The sequence below is a fragment of the Heptranchias perlo genome, chromosome 2, assembly GCF_035084215.1.
Source record: "Heptranchias perlo isolate sHepPer1 chromosome 2, sHepPer1.hap1, whole genome shotgun sequence".
In the NCBI taxonomy this organism is placed as follows: domain Eukaryota; kingdom Metazoa; phylum Chordata; class Chondrichthyes; order Hexanchiformes; family Hexanchidae; genus Heptranchias; species Heptranchias perlo.
The window spans coordinates 101,566,166-101,585,717 of NC_090326.1; the positions used below are offsets into that span (position 1 = coordinate 101,566,166).

The 19,552-nt window shown below is 47.4% G+C and overlaps 1 protein-coding gene across 1 annotated transcript in view; it reads right to left on the reverse strand.

Moving 5' to 3' along the window:
* mocos (molybdenum cofactor sulfurase) overlaps window positions 1-19,552 on the reverse strand; it is a 224,897-nt gene that overhangs the window by 182,870 nt on the left and 22,475 nt on the right. The window contains exon 5 of the mRNA XM_067996069.1: window positions 11,015-11,091. Within this exon, the coding sequence (XP_067852170.1) occupies window positions 11,015-11,091 (77 nt within the window). The remainder of the gene's footprint in view (window positions 1-11,014; window positions 11,092-19,552) is intronic.

Genomic DNA, 19,552 nt, shown 5'->3' on the forward strand with positions numbered 1-19,552 from the left:
TCTAGGCTCACACATAAAGGATCGCCATGTGTGCATCCATACTGCAGCAAGGATTCAATGCCTTCAGAAAGCAAGAAAGCAGCCGGTGACAGAAAGCTAACACTCAGCACTCATGCTAGCGAATGATCTTAGCATCACTTGGCAGCACCTCAACATCTGTCCACATGCCTAATATTGCTCTCTGTTCTCTTGCAGGGCCATCTGCGAGCGCCGTGACTGTGGAGGGCAATTCCTCAGGGGACCTGCCGATCTCTGAGGGTCCATCGACACATCTGAGCCATGCATCCACCAGCGCAGATACATACACCTCGATGGGTCTCCGTCCTCACTTAGTTGGACTTGCACATAGCGAGTCACCACGCACGTAAGCACGAGCAGACCCTGGGGCAGGGGCAGCCGTGGAGAGACCGCGTCGGTGGGAGCACTCTTCTCCAGGCTCTGCTCAGCTGGACCCAGATGCTGAACCCTGGGGCCAGCCATGAAAAGGAGAGTCATCGAGGGGCAGCAGCACATTGCTGAGGTACTGGAACAGGTGCCACGCTCACACTCCACAATCGCGCAGTGGATGGAGGAGTCCAACTCCTGCATGAGGGGAATGGTGGCACAGGTACAGGAGGGTATCTCCGAGATAGTGTCGCAGGGACGTGAAGGCACCTCTGAGATAGTGTCGCGGGTGGGTGCGAGAATGTCTGCGATGGAGGAAAGGCTAGCCTCCCTCGAGCGTCAAGCACGGCTCAACAATGAGTCCATTCAGGCCCTAACAACGGCCATTCGGATTCAGGGTGAGCAACATTCTGCCGCCTTGAACAAACTAACAGATACTCTTATAGGTGGCCTTCCAAGGCCTCACACAAGTCCTCCAAACTGCCGTCCAGCAGGGTGGAAGGAGCGATATAGGCCAGGGCCACGAGGGATGATGGTGAAAGGGGACATGGAAGTGGGGACGCCACTCAAAGCGCTCCCACGTCTCACCCGTTGCTCCCCTCTCAACCAGTACCCGCAATGCTGCCCCCTCTCCAGGTGGCCAAGTCTGCCCCTGCACAGGTGCAGGTGGAGCAGCCTTTGGAGGGGCCCTCACGGGCACCCAAACCCAGAGGGTGTCGGCCCAAAGCATCTCATCAGTCAGGGCATGGACAAGAGCAACCTGCCACTACCTCTGCTGAAGGCAAAGGGGTAGCACCACGTAGGGGTTCCCGGAAACGCAAGGCGAAGGTTTTGTGAGCACAAAGGTAATGCATAAGGGTGTCTGACGATTTGTCATGTTTTCCATTTATATTTGTTTCGTTTCACATGCACAATAAATATTATCACCACTACTGCCACATCTTGCCCATTCTTGACTGGCTTGTGAAATCGGTCCCTTTCATGGGGTTCACCATGAACACGCACACTTGATAGGAACAGGAGTAGGCCATTCAGCCCCTCGTGCCTGTTCCGCCATTTGATAAGATCATGGCTGATCTGTGATCTAGCTCCATATACCCGCCTTTGGCCCATATCCCGAAATACCTTTGGTTGCCAAAAAGCTATCCATCTCACATTTAAATTTAGCAATTGAGCTAGTATCAATTACCGTTTACAGAAGAGAGTTCCAAACTTCTACCACCCTTTGTGTGTGGAAATGTTTTCTAATCTCACTCCTGAAAGGTCTGGCTCTAATTTTTAGACTGTGCCCCCTACTCCTAGAATCCCCAACCAGCGGAAATAATTTCTCTCTATCCACCCTATCCGTTCCCCTTAATATCTTATAAACTTCAATCAGATCACCCTTAACCTTCGAAACTCTAGAGAATACAACCCCAATTTGTGTAATCTCTCCTCATAACTTAATCCTTGAAGTCCGGGTATCATTCCAGTAAACCTACGCTGCACTCCCTCCAAGGCCAATATGTCCTTCCGAAGGTGCGGTGCCCAGAACTGCTCACAGTACTCCAGGTGCGGTCTAACCAGGGTTTTGTATAGCTCCAGCGTAACTTCTGCCCCCTTGTACTCCAGTCCTCTAGATATAAAGGCCAGCATTCCATAAGCCTTATTGATTATTTTCTGCACCTGTTCATGACACTTCAATGATCTATGTACCTGAACCCCTAAGTCCCTTTGGACATCCACTGTTTTTAACTTTTTACCATTTAGAAAGTACCCTGTTCTATCCTTTTTTGATCCAAAGTGGATGACCTCATATTCGTCTACATTGAATTCCATTTGCCACAGTTTTGCCCATTCACCTAATCTATCAATATCGCTTTGTAATTTTATGTTTTCATCTACACTGCTTACAATGCCACCAATCTTTGTGTCATCGGCAAACTTAGATATGAGACTTTCTATGCCTTCATCTAAGTCGTTAATAAATATTGTGAATAATTGAGGCCCCAAGACAGATCCCTGCGGGACTCCACTAGTCACATCCTGCCATTGTGAGTACCTACCCATTATCCCTACTCTCTGTCGCCTTTTACTCAGCCAACTTCCTAACCAAGTCCGTACTTTTCCCTCGATTCCATGGGCATCTAACTTAGCTAACAGTATCTTATGTGGGACCTTATCAAATGCCTTCTGGAAGTCCATATCAATAACATCCATTGACATTCCCCTGTCCACTACTTTAGTCACCTCTTCAAAAAATTCAATCAGGTTTGTCAGGCACGACCTACCTTTCACAAATCCATGCTGGCTCTCTCTGATTAACCGAAAATTCTCGAGGTGTTCCGTCACCTTATCCTTAATTATAGACTCCAGCATTTTCCCCACAACAGATGCTAGGCTAACTGGTCTATAATTCCCTGGTTTCCCTCTCTCTCCTTTCTTAAAAAGCAGAGTGACGTGCAATTTTCCAATCTAGAGGGACAGTTCCTGAATCTAGAGAACTTTGAAAGATTTAGTTAGGGCATCTGCAATCTGCTCACCTACTTCCTTTAAAACCCTGGGATGGAAACCATCTGGTCCTGGGGATTTGTCACTCTTTTGTGCTATTATTTTCTTCATTAGTGTTGCTTTACTTATGTTAATTTTATCGAGTCCCTGTCCCCAATTCAATATCAGTTTTCTTGGGATTTCCAGCATGCTATCCTCTTTCTCTACTGTAAATACTGACGCAAAGTAATTATTCAACATGTCCGCCATTTCCCCATTGTCAATGACAATATCCCCACTTTCAGTTTTTAAGGGGCCAACACTGCTCCTGACCACCCTCTTTTTCCTAATGTAACTATAAAAGTTCTTCGTATTGGTTTTGATATCCCTTGCAAGTTTATTTTCATACACTCTTTTTGTAGCTCTATCTGTTTTGTGACCCTTTGTTGATCTTTGTATCTTTCCCATTCACCAGGATCTGTGCCATTTTTTGCCTTTTTGTATGCCCTTTCCTTATGTCTTATACTGTCCCTTACCTCTTCAGTTGTCCATGGCTGTTTTTTTGGCAAGTAGAGTTCTTGCCCCTCATGGGTATAAACCGATTCTGTATCACGTTAAATGTTTCTTTCAACATTTCCCACTGATCATCAGTCGTTTTACCCATTAACAGATTTGCCCAGTTTACTGTGGACAGTCTCTGTCTCATCCCATTGAAGTCGGCCTTACCCAAGTCTAGAATCTTAGCAGCTAACTCACTTTTTTCCCTTTCAAACACTACATTGAACTCGATCATGTTATGATCGCTATTGGATAGATGTTCATGCACAGTTAAGCTGTTAACTAAATCTGGTTCATTACTCATTACTAAATCTAGTATGGCTTGCCCCCTTGTTGCCTCTGAGACATACTGCTGTAGAAAACTATCCCGGACACACTCAAGAAATTCACTACCTTTCTGACAGTTGCCAGTCTGCTTTCCCCAATCTGTGAAGGTTAAAGTCCCCCATTAAGACCACTATGCCTTTGTTACACGCTTGTCTAATCTCTGCATTTATACAATCTATAGTCTTCGATCCTTTCCTATTTCTCAATTCAACCCATAAGGTCTCTGTTGGCTGCTTACCTCTCGTTATATCCTCCTTTATCATTGAAGTGATTTAATCTCTAATCACTAAGCTCCCCCTCTTCCATTTTCCCTATCTCTCCTGTAGACCTTATAACCCGGTATATTTAGTTCCCAATCCTGACCATCCTGCAGCCATGTCTCAGTAATAGCTATCATGTCATAACCTCCAATTTGAATTTGAACCTGTAGTTCATTTAATTTATTCCTTATACTCCCTGCATTTGTATATAGAACTCTTAGTTGGGCCATACACCCTAGCCTGACCTTCAGCTTTTATGCTGGGTTAATCGCCTTATGCTTTCTAGTTTTCACTTTATCTGTAGTGTCTAAAGTACACTTTCTTTCTGCTGCTCTATGCTTTTCCCTTTCACTTGTTCTTGAACAACTGTTTGTACTATTTGTATTGTAAATTTCCCCTGGGTCTTCCCCTCTCTTGCTGCTCTCAACTTCACTCCCTTCTGACTCCCCGCTAAGGTTCCCATCCCCCTGCTACTCTAGTTTAAACCTTCCCCAACAGCACTAGCAAACACCCCCGCGAGGACATTGGTCCCGGTCCTGATCAGGTCCCACCTTCCCCAAAACCGGTCCCAATGTCCCAGGAATCTAAATCCCTCCCTCCTTGATGCCACCCATTGTGTCACTGCAGAGTGGGTGTGGGTGTATTTGCAGGGCTCTTTTGTGCAGACGACAGACACGTCGGCGATGTCCCCAGTGGCACCCTGGAAGGATGCAGAAGAGAAGTTGTTGAGGGCAGTGGTGACTTTGACAGCGACAAGTAAGAAGATGGTGCTCGGGCCAGCCGGGAGCAACTCGGCATGAAGGAGGCTGCAGATGTCCACGACTACATGTCGAGTGACCCTGAGCCTCCGTGTGCACTGCTGCTCAGAGAGGTCCAGGTAGCTGAGCCTCGGTCTGTGGACCCTGTAGCGAGGGTAGTGCCTTCTGCGACGCATCTCTCTCTGCGGTAGCCCTCCCTCCTGCTGTGCAGGTGGATGTGTCACAGCACTGTGTTGTGGAGCTCCACGTATCAGAGGTGGACAGCATGGCTGGTGATGCTGTTCGCCCTCCGAGGAGGTCATGACTGCAGCCCCCATCCGGAACTTTGAAGGGGTCCGCAAGGTTGGTAAATGTGTCTGGACACCGGGTTAAGTGTGCAAGTTTATGCATTTGATTGTTAGGAGGAGGGTGGTGGAGGCCAAACTTTGTCCAAAGTGACAGAGTTGCCTCCTGCAATGAGTGAGGGTCTACCCACCCCACCACCTGTCAAATGGACCTTTGCAGCTGCCACAGGCTGGTGGCTGCAACACGTCCATTTCAACTGGGAGTGTTTCCCCCAGTACGGGAAGCAGTCTCAGTTAATTGCAAAATCCGATCCCTCCTAAAGTATCAGGTCAATCAGGTCTGTAAACAACCTGAAGTACCTGTTTAAGTACTTTAAGTGGCACCCCGCCGGCTTTAATTGCCGGCGGGAGTCGCACATGCGGGGGCTGCGCGCGCATGTGAGCGCGTCACTGGGGAACCTGTAAGTGGGCAGGTTGGAGCCGGGCTCCGGACCCGCCCCGGGAATCCCGGATTTTCGCAGCCCCCCCGCCACGAATGCACCCGATCGTGGGTGTGAAAATAGAGCCCAACGTTTCAGGTCGAAGACCTTTCGTTAACTCTGTTTCTTTCTCCACAGATGCTGCCTGACTTGTTGAGCTTCTCCAGCATACTGAACCATTTACTACTGGTCGGTTTCTTAGTAAATTAAATATTTTTTGACATGAAAAAAATGTGCCTACTAGTGCCTGTATGCCTAAGAAAATGAGCGCAATTTGAAGAGCATTCCCTAACCAGCGCAGTTGGCGGAAACTCGCAATGTAGCCCTGGGAGTGTGGCCAGTTTTGTGGGCAGGGCTTGATTTGGCTGAACTTATCTTGAACCAGCATAAAAGATCATGGAAACTTGAATGTGAATGGTTTTGGGCGTAACTTACTTATGTTTAAAATTCCCTGATCTTTTGCGCTGGTTTAGCTGATTCTACCCGGATTGTGCCGATATTACTGGCGTAAAGGAGCGGAAATCTCCCCCAATATAGTTACAGTCCCTGTCCAGTAGGCAGAACTGTGGAGCAAGCTAAAGTTTCTCTCCCAAATCTATTGCCATTTTGTAAAACATTAGAAAATTATTTTCATCAACTGACCATGGGCATGTCACAGGCAATTTGCTAGTAACTGACTAAATGGGCTGAGGTACAGTTTTTTTTTAAAAAAGGTACTATGTTTAGAAATCATGAGGCAAGCACAACCCCTATCCTGAAATTTCCTAGCAATCAAGTTATTTTTTATTTTACTAAGACACCAGGGGGGAGATCTCGACTTTGTGCAATAGCGTAAAACAGGTGATAGCAAATCAGCAGCCCGTTTTTACATCTCTCCCAATTTTATTTCCATTAACTACCCCAATAGTTTTACTGATGGACTTCTCGGTGTCCTGTCAGGAGCCACTTATTTCCAGCCAGCCACTGTTTTCAATGTGTCACTGTGAAAAAAACATCCAGGCCTTAATTCAACATTCTTGCAATCTCGGTCATTACTTTTAAGAACCATAGAACCAGAGGAAAGATATAGCACAGAAACGGGCCAGCCATTCGGCCCATCGTGTCCGCGCCGGCTCAAAGAACAACCAGGTGCCCATCCTAATCCCACCTTCTAGCTCCCGGTCCGTAGCCCTGCAGCTTACAACACTCTAGATGCAGGTCCAGGTACTTTTTAAAAGAGTTGAGGGTCCCTGCCTCTACCACCAATTCAGGCAGTGAATTCCATACACCCACCACCCTCTGGGTAAAAAAGTTATTCCTCATGTTCCCTCTAATCCTTCAGCCATTCAGCTTAAATTTATGTCCTCTAGTTCTTGAACTCTCCGCTAGGGGAAACAGGTACTTCCTGTCTACTCTATCTGGGCCCCTCATAATTTTGTACACCTCAATCAAGTCTCCCCTCAGCCTCCTCTGCTCCAAGGAAAACAACCGCAGCCTATCTAATCTCTCCTCGTAGCTGCAATTTTCAAGCCCTGGCAACATTCTTGTAAATCTTCTCTGCACTCTCTCCAGAGCAATTACGTCCTTCCTGTAATGTGGTGACCAGAACGGCGCACAATACTCCAGCTGTGGCCTTACCAGTGTTTTATACAGTTCCATCATTACGTCGCTGCTTTTGTATTCTATACCTCGGCTAATAACGGAAAGCATTCCGTATGCCTTCTTCACAACCTTACCTACCTGTACTGCCACCTTCAGGGACCTGTGCACGTACACTCCAAGGTCTCTCACTTCCTCTACCCCGCTCAACATATTGCCATTTACTGCGTATTCCCTTTTACTATTTGCCCTCCTGAAGTGTATTACCTCACACTGCTCTGGGTTGAACTCCATTTGCCACTTTTCCACCTACTCCACCAACCCACGGATATCTTCTTGGAGCCTACAGGTATCCTCTTCATTATCAACTACATGGCCAACTTTTGTGTCATCTGCAAATTTGCCAATCATGTCCCCTACATTCAAGTCCAAATCATTAATATATACCACAAACAGCAAGGGACACACTGAGCCCTGTGGCACACCACTGGGAACAGATTTCCATTCGCAAAGACATCCATCGACTTTTACCCTTTGTTTCCAGTTACTGAGCCAATTTTGGATCCAATTCGCCACATTTCCCTGTATCCCATGGGCTTTTACCTTTCTGACCAGTCTGCCATGTGGGACCTTGTCAAATGCCTTACTAAAATCCATATAGTCAACATCCACTGCACTACCCTCATCAATCCTCCTTGTCACTTCCTCAAAGAATTTAATCAGATTTGTAAGGCATGACCTTCCCTGAACAAATCCATGCTGACTATCCCTGATTAAACCATGCCTTTCCAAGTTACAGTTTATCCTATCTCTCAGTATTGATTCTAATAGTTTGCCCACCACCAAGGTAAGATTGACCAGCCTATAATTGTTCAGCCTTTCCCTCGTATCCTTTTTAAACAATGGTACTATGTTTGCAGTCTTCCAGTCCTCCGGTACCTCCCCTGTATCTAGTGAGGATTGGAAAATGATCCTCAGAGCATCCGCTATTTCCTCCCTGGCTTCCTTCAACAGCCGAGGAAACAATCCATCTGGCCCTGGTGACTTATCAACTTTCAAGCATTCCAGTCCCTCTCTCGTTATGTTTACCTTATCCAATATTTCACACCTCTCCACTTTAACTACTGTGTCCTGAGCATCCCTTTCCTTTGTGAATACGGAGACAAAATATTCATTTGAAACCCTATCTACATCCTCTGCTTCTACACACAAGTTACCCTTATCATCCCTGATAGGTCCCACCTTTTCCTTAGCTATCCTCTTGTTCTTAATGTACTGATAAAACATCTTTGGGTTTTCTTTAATCTTACCAGCTAATATTTTTTCATGCCCTCTCTTTGCTTTCCTTATTTCCTTTTTATGTCATCCCTGTACTTCCTATAGGAAGTACAGGGATTTAGTACTGCAGTATTTAGTTTTCTGTGACAGTCATAAGCTTTCTTGCTCTGCTTTATCTTGCCCCGTATACTTCTAGACAACCAGGGGGCTCTAGATTTGGCAGTGCCACCCTTTTCCTTTGAGGGGACACGTCTGCATTGTACCCGTAGAATTTCACTTTTTAGTGCCTCCCACTGGCTTGCCACTGATTTCTCCTCAAGTAGTTGTGTCCAGTCCACTTCTGCCAAGTCACCTCTTAGCTCTGTAAAATTTAACTTCCCCCAATTTAAAATGTTTACTCCTGATTTAATTCTGTCCTTTTCCATAATAATGCTAAAACTAACTGAATTATGGTCACTATCCCCAATATGGTCACCCACTGTCACTTCACCCACTTGCCCATCTTCATTTCCCAGGACTAAATCTAGAATTGCATCCCCTCTTGTTGGGCTTGTCAAGTACTGGCTAAAAAAGTTCTCCTGGACACCGATCAAGAATTTTGCGTCCTCTGTGCCTCTCACACTGTTTGAATCCCAGTTGATGTTAGGGTAGTTGAAGTACCCTACTATTATCGCCCTCAGAAATTTGCCTACATATTTGTTCTTCTATGTCCGTTTCGCTATTCGGGGGTCTATAGTATACTCCTAGTAGTGTGACTGCCATTTTTTTATTTCTTAGCTCAACCCATATGGCCTCGATTGATGATCCATTTAGCATATCATCCCTTCTCACAACTGTAATTGATTCTTTAACCAATAATGCTACCCCTCCTCCTTTTTTATCACCCACTCTATCCTGCCTAAAAACTCTATATTCAGGGATACTGAGCTGCTAATTATCCCCCTCTTTAAGCCAGGTTTCCGTTCTAGCAATGATATCATGCTGCCATGCATCTATCTGTGCCCTTAGCTCATCTGCTTTGTTTGTAATTACTCCTTGCATTGAAGTATATACCCTTTAACCCCATCAAATTCCTGTGCTGAACACTATTTAACCTTTGCTTCTTTTGCCTTTCTGAGTCGCTAACTACGTCACTAACTGCTTTTCTATTTCCCATTTCCTGGCCTGAATTTGTCCTATCTGTACCTGCCCTTTGGTTCCCATCCCCCTGCCATACTAGTTTAAACCCTCCCCAACAGAACTAGCAAATGACCCCGCGAGGATATTGGTCCCGGTTCTGCTTGGGTGCAACCCGTCCAGCTTGTACAGGTCCCACCTTTCCCAGAATCGGTCCCAATGCCTCAGGAATTTAAACCCCTCTCTCCTACGCCATCTCTCAAGCCATGCATTCATCTGGTCTATTCTCCTATTTCTGCTCTCGCTAGCACATGGCACTGGGAGTAATCCTGAGATTACTACCTTAGAGGTCCTGCTTTTTAATTTATTTCCTAACTCCCTATATTCTGCTTGCAGGGCCTCATCCCTTTTTTTACCGATGTCATTGGTACCGATATGGACCTCGACTACTGGCTGTTCACCCTCCCCCTCCAGAATGTCCTGCAGCCGCTCCATGACATCCTTGACCCTAGCACCAGGGAGGAACATACCATCCTGGAGTCACATCTGCAGTCGCAGAAACACCTATCTGTTCCCCTTACTGGAATCCCCTGTCACTATTGCTCTCCCGTTCTTTTTCCTCCCCTCCTGTGCAGCTGGGTCACTTGTGGTGCCACGGTCTTGGCTCTTGCTGCTTTCCCCTGATAAGCCACCTCCCCCAACAGTATCCAAAGCGGTATATCTGTTTGAGAGGGAGATGGCCCCAGGGGACTCCTGCTCTACCTGCCTAGTCCTTTTACTCTGCCTGGCGGTCACCCATTTCTTTTCTGCCTGCGTAATCGTTACCTGTGGTGTGACCACCTCACTGAACGTGCTATCCACGATAGTCTCAGCATCGCGGATGCTCCACAGTGAATCCACCCGCACCTCCAGCTCCGAAATACGGTTAGCCAGTGGCTGCAGCTGGACACACTTCCTGCACACATGGTCGCAGGGACACCGGTAGTGTCCATGACTTCCCACATAGTGCAAGAGGAGCATATCACGGGTGCGAGCTCTGCTGCCATGACTTGCCTTAGATTAAGTTCGTTAGTCACTCCCTTTAAGGAGTTTGCTCCTTTAAATTACTCTTAATTTAGAGAAAGTTAACTACACTAGGGACCTTGATTCACTAAAAAACGCTACTTGCTATAAGACCTGCAGACCTTCCCATTCTTTTTACTTCAGTTACTGCACTGTAGAATGGTAGAAATACTCACCTGAACCTACTTACCAATCAGCTGCCTCCCCTGAGCCCGGTCACTTTTTCCACTGGTGACGTCACCTCTGGGACTCAGCCACTGGTCTCAGTTTATCCGCCTCCGATCTCGCTCAGCTCAGCTCTCCTGCTCTCGGGCCCTCCTTTATCTGCCTCCAATCTCGCTTTGCCCAGCTCAATTAAAAACTCACCATTTGCATTTATTATCCCTTGGGAATATTATGGCCTATTTTCATGGAATCTTTATAAAACTTAAAAAGGTTTAGCATTATACTTCATCACTGACCTGTAAGTTTCTCCAGTGTATCAAATCCATGTTTTACTGCTATTATATCAAGGAAAGAAATGGTGCCATCTTCAAATCTGGAAAGAAAATTGTAATTTATCACACAGGGCATCCACTCAATTTACTACAATATTACAGAGGTAAACAAACTATTTTTTCTTTATAAATATGATGATGCACTCAGGCACCTTAAAGTTGGAATACTTCAAATCTTTTTGAATCACTCATGTCTAATTAACCTCTGTGAAGTTATAGTTGTTTAAGCTTTAAAATTTGTGAAAAATTTTTGGACAAAATCTTAATGAATTTTCCCACAGGTTTGCTTCATAGTGTATTCTTTCACCACAGCTACCTGTTGCTTACAAATCAAGTATTCATGATCACAAAGAAATACAAAATTAATTTCATAATTCATGTGATTGTTCTAGTAGTTTACCTAATTGGTGCCACATGTGGTCTGGGTTACAAACCGCACAGTTTAAGAGTGGGAGTAGACAGCGAAGAATATTGACACACTGTAAGAACAATTATTTTTGCTTTTGAAGCAACTAGATTTTCTTTTGCAACGAAGACACTGAAGCTGGTAGTAATTGTAATCATGGGTTCGACTGAGACAAAATAACTACTTTATTTTTAAATTAAAATGTTGAATTGTTAAAATCATCATCACCATCAGTGAAGTAAATGGTCCAAATAAAAGCATTTAAATGGATTGAGACATAATAATTGTATGGTTGTAACAAAATCACCGATAAATCAGCATTTTACTTTCAAATTACAGAGTGCAACTCCAGCATTCTCTATATTAATTATTTGTTGAGGTCTCTGCTTCTATCTCTAGCTTATTGGATTCTGTTTGAGTGGGCTTATTGGGCAAATAGCCACAGGTTACATTAGCTCAGCCTGTTCTGGATGGTCTTACTTCACAAACTCACTTTTTCTTTTTCTTATTCCTCCAAATCAAACAAAAAAGGGAACTACCTGGGAATGCAGTGTGCCATGACTCCAACATACTGTACAATACCTTGCTACTTAATTGTACTGTGGGATCCAGATTTTTAAAACTACTCCAAAAACACTGGACCCATCAAGGCAACAACCCAGAACCATTTGACTTTCTCAGCAGGCTATGCAGGATTGACGGACACACACGAGACATCCATCCTGGGTGATTTGAAGAGTGAGCTGGAGAGGAACACACTGTGAGACAGGCAGCACAAGTGAGCAGGAGAAGGTGGTAGTGGAACAAGAGGCAGAACAGCAAGGCCAACTTGCAACTTGCCTCAGCTGCTGAGCCTGGTGATCTGGACCCCATAGAGCCGTATTTTAAAAGGATGCTTTGTTAGCATTAAGCCTTCGTGCAGACATTGGGGGCCAGGCCAAGCAGCAAGCACCAAATGGCACTCACAGGTGGAGGAGTCCACCAGCACATGTGTGCAGCCCTGCACAACGATTTGTCAATACCGCTGTCCAGCATGGTGCATGGCAACTCCAGAGACATCTGCGGTATAGCTCCCGCATGCCAAAAGACCTTGGAGCAGTAAATGCTTCTCCCACAGATGCTCAAACTGCTACTATAGAGGCCTGCGGTTCCGAAGTAGAATGAGCTATTTCCTTTCGCTTCAACAGTCTTGGAGATCAGTCAGAGAGAACTGCGAGGTAGATTTTAACAGATCAAGTTGATGTAATGCCTGTGGCCATGATGAGGCAGTGACCAGTAGCAGGGGCATAGCTGGAATGGGCATGGATCGTGGTGCTGCTTCTTAGGCCCACACGTGCGGACCTTCCTGACAGCACTCTAATGCCTATATAGGTGTCAGAAAGCATACTGGATAAGCTGCCCATGCATATAGCAGAAAAGGTGCAGCCTATAGAAGGTCTATCTCCGGACTAAGCTTCCAGGAGCTGATGGCTACCTTAATCGCAATAACCCCCTATACCAACAGAGCAGCCAGCCATCTCATGTATTCCTGCCACTGAAGTAAAAACCTAAATGAAGCACAACAGTTGGGTTAAGGCACATGCATCATACAGTATCACAAAGGAGAAGCAATGTGGAAGCAAACACTAAACTCACACACGAAATGGTACTAAATAATAAATATGAATGGTACTGAAGCTGTGTGGAGAGAGTTCTTACAAATTTTGTGCACATATTTCATCAGGTGGCATGAATGTAATATTTGTGAGTTTCTTGTAAGATCTAAGATACTGTAGGTGAAGACATATTTGTGGAGGATATGGGGAAGATGTAGAAAGGACAGCTGTTGCATTCCCCACAACTGCAAGTTAAAAAAAGGTCACGTGTGAGAGCTTGCCGAATGACCCGGCTCTGCTCCCTCTTCAGACTCCTCCTGCTCCTCTTGGCCCCCTTGATGCTGGGACGTCTCTGATGAAACGTCTTTACATAGAAACATAGAAAATAGGAGGAGTATGCCATTTGGCCCTTCGAGCCTGCTCCGCCATTCAATACGATCATGGTTGATCCTCTATCTCAATACCATATTCCCGCTCTCTCCCCATACCCCTTGATGCCTTTTGTGTCCAGAAATCTATCGAGCTCCTTCTTAAATATATTCAGTGACTTGGTCTCCACAGCCTTCTGTAGTGGAGAAATCCACAGGTTCACCACCCTCTGAGTGAAGAAATTTCTCCTCATCTCAGTCCCAAATGTCCGACACCATATCCTGAGACTGCGACCTCTCGTTCTGGACCCCCCCAGCCAGGGGAATTATCCTCCCTGCATCCAGTCTGTCTAGACCTGTCAGAATTTTATATGTATCAATGAGATCCCCTCTCATTCTTCTAAACTCGGGTGAATACAGGCCACGTCGACCCAAATTTTGCTGCACTCCCTCCATGGCAAGTATATCCTTTCTTAGGTAAGGAGACCAAAGCTGCACACAATACTCCAGGTGTGGTCTCACCAAGACCCTGTATAACTGCAGTAAGACATCCTTGCTCCTATACTCAAATCCTCTTGCAATGAAGGCCGACATACCATTTGCCTTCCTAACTGCTTGCTGCACCTGCAGGTTTGCTTTCAGTGACTGGTGTTCAAGGATACCCAGGCCCCTTTGTACATCAACATTCCCCAATCTATCACCATTTAAATGATACTCTGCCTTTCTGATTTTCCTTCCGAAGTGGATAACTTCACATTTATCCACATTATACTGCATCTGCCATGCATTTGCCCACTCACTCAACATGTGTAAATCACCTTGAAGCCTCTTTGCATCCTCCTCACAACTCATGATCTCACCTAGTTTTGTGTCATCAGCAAACTTGGAAATATTACATTTGGTTCCCTCATCCAAATCATTGATATATAATGTGAATAGTTGGGGCCTAAGCACCGATCCCTGTGGTATCCCACTAGTCACTGCCTGCCACCCTGAAAAAGACCCATTTATTCCTACTCCCTGTTTCCTGTCTGTTAACCAAGTTTCAATCCATGCCAGTATATTAGCCCCAATTCCACATGCTTTAATTTTGCACACTAACCTCTTATGTGGGACTTTATCAAAGGCCTTCTGAAAATCCAAATAAACCACATCCACTGGTTCTCCCTTATCTATTCTACCAGTTACATCCTCAAAAAACTCCAGTAGGTTTGTCAAACATGATTTCCCTTTCATAAATCCATGTTGACTTTGTCTAATCCCGTTGATATTTTCTAAATGTCCTGTTATCACATCCTTTATAATAGATTCTAGCACTTTCCCTACTTCTGATGTTAGGCTGACCGGTCTATAGTTCCCTGTTTTCTCTCCCTCCTTTTTTAAATAGTGGGGTTACATTTGCTACCCTCCAATCTGCAGGAACTGTTCCATAATCTATAGAATTTTGGAAGATGACAACTAATGCATCCACTATTTCCATGGCTACCTCTTTTCGTACTCTGGGATGCAGATTATCAGGCCCTGGAGATTTATCAGCTTTCAGTCCCATTAATTTCTCCAGCACTTTTTTTACTAATTCTAATTTCCTGTAATTCCTCCTTCTCACTTGTCCCTTGGTTCCCTAGCATTTCTGGGAAGTTATTTGTGTTCTCTTCTGTGAAGACAGAACCAAAGTATTTGTTTAATTGCTCTGCCATTTCCCTGTTCCCCATTATAAATTCTCCTGTTTCTGACTGTAAGGGACCTACATTTGTCTTCACTAATCTTTTTCTTTTTACATACTTGTAGAAGCTTTTATGTTCCTTGCAAGTTTACTCTCTTAAATCAATCTCTTAGTCCTTTCTTACTGAATTCTAAACTGCTCCCAATCCTCAGGCTTGCTACTTTTTCTGGCAACTTTATATGACTCCTCTTTGGATCTAATACCATCCTTATTTTCTTTTGTTAGCCATGGTTGGCCCTTTTTCTTTTGTGTTTTTATAGGGAAAAATTGTACAGCACTCGGCACACAGCAACAATTCTCAAAATCATCATGGGGCTGTATTGCAGGAGGTCACCAGATCTATCTAGTTGCCTGAAGTGCTGCTTCAATATGCCAATGGTGCGCTCAATGATTACTCTGTTGGATGCCAGCAACTCATTTTTTTTTTCAAAAAATATACTTTATTCATAAAATTTGCAGCAATACATACAATACAGTTGTCAGATCACATTCCAAACGTACACAATACAGATTTTACAATTTGCAGGTTACATCAAGTCCACGTTGGGCACGCCTTTCCCCCCTTTCTCTGGAGATTTGTACATCGTGACCCTGCGGACACGGTCCATTTTTGATCTCCAGACAAAGCGGAAGATGGCTCGGATGACTTTCGCGGCGCAGGAGCGAGGTATGGGCCAGACCTGCGCCACGTACAGCAACACCGAGAGCACCTCGCACCTGATGACCAGGCTCTTGCCCACGATCGAGAGGGATCGTCGATCCCACAGTCCCAGTTTCTGCTTAACCTTGGAAATACGCTCCTCCCAGTTTTTGGTGCACCCCCCGGCCCCCCCGAACCAGATCCCCAGTACCTTCAGGTAATCCGACCTGACGGTGAAGGGGACAAAGGATCGGTCGGTCCAGTTCCCAAAAAACATGGCCTCGCTGTTGCTACGATTTACCCTGGCCCCCGAGGCCAGTTCGAACTGGTCGCAGATGCTCATCAATCTGCGGACCGAGAGTTGATCCGAGCAAAAGACGGCGACGTCATCCATGTACAGGGAGGCCTTGACCTGAGTACCTCCGCTGCCTGGGATCGTCACCCCTCTTATGCCCGCATCCCTCCTGATGGACTCGGCAAAGGGTTCGATGCAACACACGAACAAGACGGAGGAGGACAGCCCTGCCTGACTCCAGATTTGATCGGAAAGCTTTCTGATTCCCACCCGTTGATTGAAACTGCGCTACTGATGTTTGTGTAGAGCAGTTGGATCCAATTGCAGATTCCCTCCCCAAACCCCATTTTGGAGAGTACGTCCATCATGTACGTGTGGGATATTCTGTCAAAGGCCTTCTCCTGGTCCAAGCTGATCAGGCAGGTGTTCACCCCCCTGTCCTGTACGTAGGCAATCGTATCCCTGAGTAGCGCCAGGCTATCAGAGATCTTCCTGCCGGGTACGGCGCAGGTCTGATCGGGGTGGATCACCACCTCCAGGGCTGACTTGACCCGATTGGCGATGACCTTGGACAGAATTTTGTAGTCCACGTTAAGTAGTGAGATGGGTCGTCAATTTTTGATTTCTTCCCTCTCCCCCTTCCGCTTGTAGATGAGGGTGATGATGCCTTTCCTCATGGAGTCTGACATGCTGCCTGCCAGGAGCATACCCCCGTACACTTCCAGCAGGTCTGGGCCTATCCAGTCCCACAGAGCCGAGTACAACTCCACCGGTAAGCCGTCGCTTCCGGGAGTCTTACTCTTCTCGAAGGAAAGGACGGCCTTTGTCAGTTCGTCCAGAGTTAGCGGTTGATCCAGACTCTCCCGCTTGCTGTCGTCTAGAACCTCCGTGATAGACGACAAGAAGGACTGGGAGGCCGCGCTGTCTGTGGGCTTCGCGTCGTACAGTCCGGCATAAAAGGATCTGCAGATCCTCAGTATGTCGGGCTGCGAGGACGTGACCGAGCCGTCCTCTTCCTTCAGGCTGCTGATCACAGAGCTCTCTCTGTGCACCTTTTGGAAGAAGAAGCACGAGCAAGTCTCGTCCTGCTCCACGGAGCGGACTCTGGACCGGAAGATGATCTTGGAGGCCTCGTAGGCAAAGAGCGAGGCTTGCTGGTCCTTCACCTCTCTGAGTTCCTCCCCGACATCGATCCCCATCGACTGCAGCAGGAGAAGATTCTGCATGCTTTTCTGGAGTCGGGACGTTTCCCTCTGCCTCTCTCTCGCCTTCTGAACACCTTTGAGGATGAAGAACCTCTTGATGTTCGCCTTGATGGCTTCCCACCAGTGCACTGGGGAATCAAAGAGGGGCTTTACGGTTCTCCAACCTTTGTAATCCCTCGTCAATTCCTCAATGTTTCCCGGGGTCAACAGTTTCACGTTCAGCTTCCATGTCCCCCTGCCCACTCTCTGGTCGTCCTGTAGGTGACAGTCGGCCAGGAGGAGGCAGTGGTCAGAGAAGAACACCGGTGTGACCTTGGTGGATCTGACCTTGAGCTTCGGGGACACAAACAGGAAGTCTATCCTGGAATGGACGGACCCGTCTGGTCTGGACCAGGTGTATTGACGCGCCGCTCCGTCTGCAGGGTTGCTGAAGACGTCGTACAACTTGGCGTCTTTCACCGCTTCCATCAGGAGTTTGGACGTGGTGTCCAGTTTGCTGTTGGCTCTGCCGGATCGTCCAGCCGCATCAATGATGCAGTTGAAGTCACCGCCGAGAATGACCGGCTTGGACGTCACCAGCAGCAGGAGCTGCTGGAAGACGGCCAGCCGCTCGCTCTTCAGAGCCGGGGCGTACACGTTGATCAGCCGGAGCGGAGTGTTTTTGTACATTACGTCTGCTACGAGGAGACGACCCCCCACCACCTCCTTTACTTCGGTGATGGTGAAGTTGCCTCCCTGCAGCAGAATCCCCAGGCCGGAGGCACGGTTATCGTTGCCTCCCGACCAGATCGACGGCCCGTGGGCCCACCGCTGCGACCATTGCTGGTAATTGCTGAGACGCACTCCTGTAAGAACAGCAGGTCGCTCTTGACCTTGGCCAGGTAGTCCAAGGTCGACACACATCGCGTAGTGCATTTAACGCTACGCACGTTAAAGAATGCGACTTTCAGGCCCATTTTAACAACAGTTTAAAGTCTCACCCGACAGTCCGTTTGCTGTTTCCAGCTCTTGGCCGTGTCCCTGCATCCCGGTGATCTGTGCAAAGTGTTCCACGCTCCCTGAGCTGAGGTACGAGTTCTGTTCTGCCTCAGAGAGGGGGTCGTCGTTCCGCCGGGGTGACATCGGCGGCGTGGTGTTGGGTGAAGAGTCCGTGCGATCCTCGATCGGTTGGGGCTCCTCGTTGTTGCATCTCCCGGTTTCCCGGAGCCGTTCTTCGCTCCCTGCGGTGCTGCTCCCGGTGTCCCAGAGCTGGTGTGCGCTGGGCACTACGATGCTGCCAGCTTCCCGGAGCTGGAGGGTACTGGAGGCATTGTCGCTCCCAGTGTTCTGGAGATGGGGGCTGCCGATCGCGTCGGTGTCACCTTGGACATTTTGCCGCTTTCGGTGGGACGTCTGACCACTTCGCTCCTGTCGTCCCTCCTCGTCAGACACGGGGTAGTCGCTGCAGTCCGACTGCGACTCGAGTGCTCTTTTAACCCCTGGTGTAGTGTCGGCAGGGGCTCGTTTCCTTTCCTCTAGTTTCCTCTTTCTGTTTTTCTTGCTCACCAGCTGCCATTCTCCCTCTGCTGCCTCCTCGTCCATGGACTCTGTCGTCTGGTGGGGAGGCTCAGAGCTGGGTGTCGGGGTCTGGCAGTTTTCGGCTTGACCCTTTCCTCGCTCCTTGTCTTCCTGGGCCAGGGACTTCTTAGAGGAGGTCGCGGCCGGGCGATGACTCTTGGCCTTCTTTGGGGCAGCCTTGCTTGTTGCCCCCTCCTCCTCCGCTGTGTTGCTCTTGGCCGCCTGGGCGTAGCTGAAGCTGCGTTTGGGGCAGACCCTGTAGAGATGGCCTTCTTTCCCGCACAGGTTGCAGCGCTTGCTCTCCTTGCAGTCCTTAGTCTGGTGTCCTTCCTGCTTGCAGTTCTTGCAGACAGTTGCAGTGCAGGAGGCCGCCACGTGGCCGGATTTGCCACAGGTGTGACAGACTTTGGGTTGCCCCACGTACATGATGTATCCTCGACTTCCTCCGATGGCGAAGCTGGAGGGAGGGTGGAGGATGTTGCCGTGGTCGTCCACTCTCAACGTTGCCGTGACCTCCCTCTTGCTGGTCCAGATCCCAAACTGGTCGGTGACGTCGACGCTGTTCTCCGCCCCGTTGACGTGTCTGGCGAGGAATGTCAGCACATCGACGATCGGGACGTGTGGGTTGTACATGTGTACAATCAGCTTCCAATTCTTCTGCGTTGGGAGGGTAAAGAGCGGCTCTGCAACAAGAATCGCCAGCGGTCCTTCGC